The 1739-nt window shown below is 37.2% G+C and overlaps 1 protein-coding gene across 2 annotated transcripts in view; it reads right to left on the bottom strand.

Moving 5' to 3' along the window:
• Positions 1 to 1455, bottom strand: part of DSTN (destrin (actin depolymerizing factor)) — a 7731-nt gene extending 6276 nt beyond the window's left edge. For both annotated transcript variants that reach the window (XR_551671.1, XM_008588497.1), the window contains exon 1: positions 1153 to 1455. Coding sequence is in view for 1 of the 2 variants with exons in the window: in XM_008588497.1 (XP_008586719.1) it covers positions 1153 to 1412 (260 nt within the window). In the remaining variant the exon portion in view is untranslated. The remainder of the gene's footprint in view (positions 1 to 1152) is intronic.
• Positions 1456 to 1739: the final 284 nt, after the last annotated feature.

Raw genomic sequence — 1739 nt, 5'->3', positions numbered from 1 at the left:
CCCCCCCCCCCCCCCCCCCAATCAGAGAGTGTTACCATTTCCCCTTCCCCCTGGAAGCTAGAGAATATTCTCAGTATGTGGCTACCTGACCATACCAAGGAATGTAGTATAATAGGTGTGACTTTTATCTAAAGCTTAATCTCAAATACTGACTTACTTGAAAAGACCAGAATAACTAATTTAAACAGCATTTCAAGAAAATGGCCATGTAAATCACTTTCTGCACTTTTTCACTATCTAGAGCAACACTAACCAATAGTGCTTTCTGTAACGATAGCAATGATGGAAATATTCTATATCTGTGCTACCCAATACAGTAGCCACTAATCACATGTGGCTACTGAGCATTTGAAATGTGGTAATTCATTCAACTAAGAAAGGGAATTTTCAATTTTAACTAATTTAAATTTATTTATTATTATTTTTTAAATTAAAAAAATCCTACATAAAGATGACCAGTGAGGGGATCTCAACCCTTGGCTTGGTGTTGTGAGCACCATGCTCAGCCAGTGAGTGAACCGGCCATCCCTATATAGGATCCGAACCCGTGGCCTTGGTATTATCAGCACCGCACTCTCCTGAGTGAGCCATGGGATGGACCCTAATTTAAATTTAAATAGCCACATGTGGCTAATGGCTACTCTCCTGGACAGCGTGAACGCAGAGAAAATTATAGTGGAGAGGGAATGGTACCAACCTCTTCAAAAGTAGCAAACCACAAAGGCACAAGTAACGGATGTATGTGCAAAAGAGTGGGAGGCTGGTTTCCGGCATGGCGTATTGGAGAAGTAGGGTTTTAGCTTATAAATAGGAAATTTTAGCAGAAGTAAGACATTTTAGCTTATAAGCAGTAAGTTCAGAGGATGCATAGAAACCTGTCTCTTAGCCTTCCCCAACCAAAAAAACAAATTAATTACTGAAAGTCACATTCTTTTAAGTAGACAAAAAATGGTCAATATTTAGTTTTGGTCCCACAATAATCAATCCAGCTAGGACCCTATGAAACCCTGTAAACAAAAATTAAATGATAACTGCAAATAGCTTTTTGTTCCCCAGAATCAAAATTACTTTGGTTCTGGAAGTGGTTCTCCAAGTGCTGACAAAAGATTAACTCCGAGTTTTACAGAGGCTCAATATCTTCGACATGCTTACCACAAAAAAAACATCAACTCTTCTTTTCTGGATTCCTTGGTTTCAAAGCTTGCATCATATAAAGCATAGCGACAATCTTTTTCAGGAAGCATTCCCACAAAATGCTTGAAAGGATCAGTTATGGTTACACCAATATCTCCAACCAAGATCTCTTTGCCTTCTTCTACAATGATGCACTTTTTGTCTGCACTGAGACAAAAAATGACAGCCTTCTTTCTTTTCTTAATTTCTTCTGGTGTGGAGCATTTCCGAACTTTCATATCATAAAAAATGCGACATACTTCATCAGCAACTTGCACTCCTGAGGCCTAAAATGAGAAAAGAAATAAGAGGCTTATAATTTTTTATCATGCCAAATAATAAAATACTAACTTTTGATTATATATTGGCATGCACTTAAATTTTTCAAGGTATATTTATCATCCAATAAGAAAACTAGAAAATCTGAGCTGTAATCACTATCAGTTCCAGACATCAAACTTTTAAAAAAGATTTCATATAGGTTCCGGTCAAGATGGCAGAATAGATGGTCTCCAGCATGACTCTTTCCCATAAATCAACCAATTTACAACTATTAAAAAAGCAAT

This window comes from Galeopterus variegatus, unplaced genomic scaffold, assembly GCF_000696425.1.
Source record: "Galeopterus variegatus unplaced genomic scaffold, G_variegatus-3.0.2 Scaffold129, whole genome shotgun sequence".
NCBI classification, from domain to species: Eukaryota; Metazoa; Chordata; class Mammalia; order Dermoptera; family Cynocephalidae; genus Galeopterus; species Galeopterus variegatus.
The sequence above is the reverse complement of the archived record's forward strand: the minus strand, read 5'-3'. Positions and strand labels throughout refer to the sequence as shown.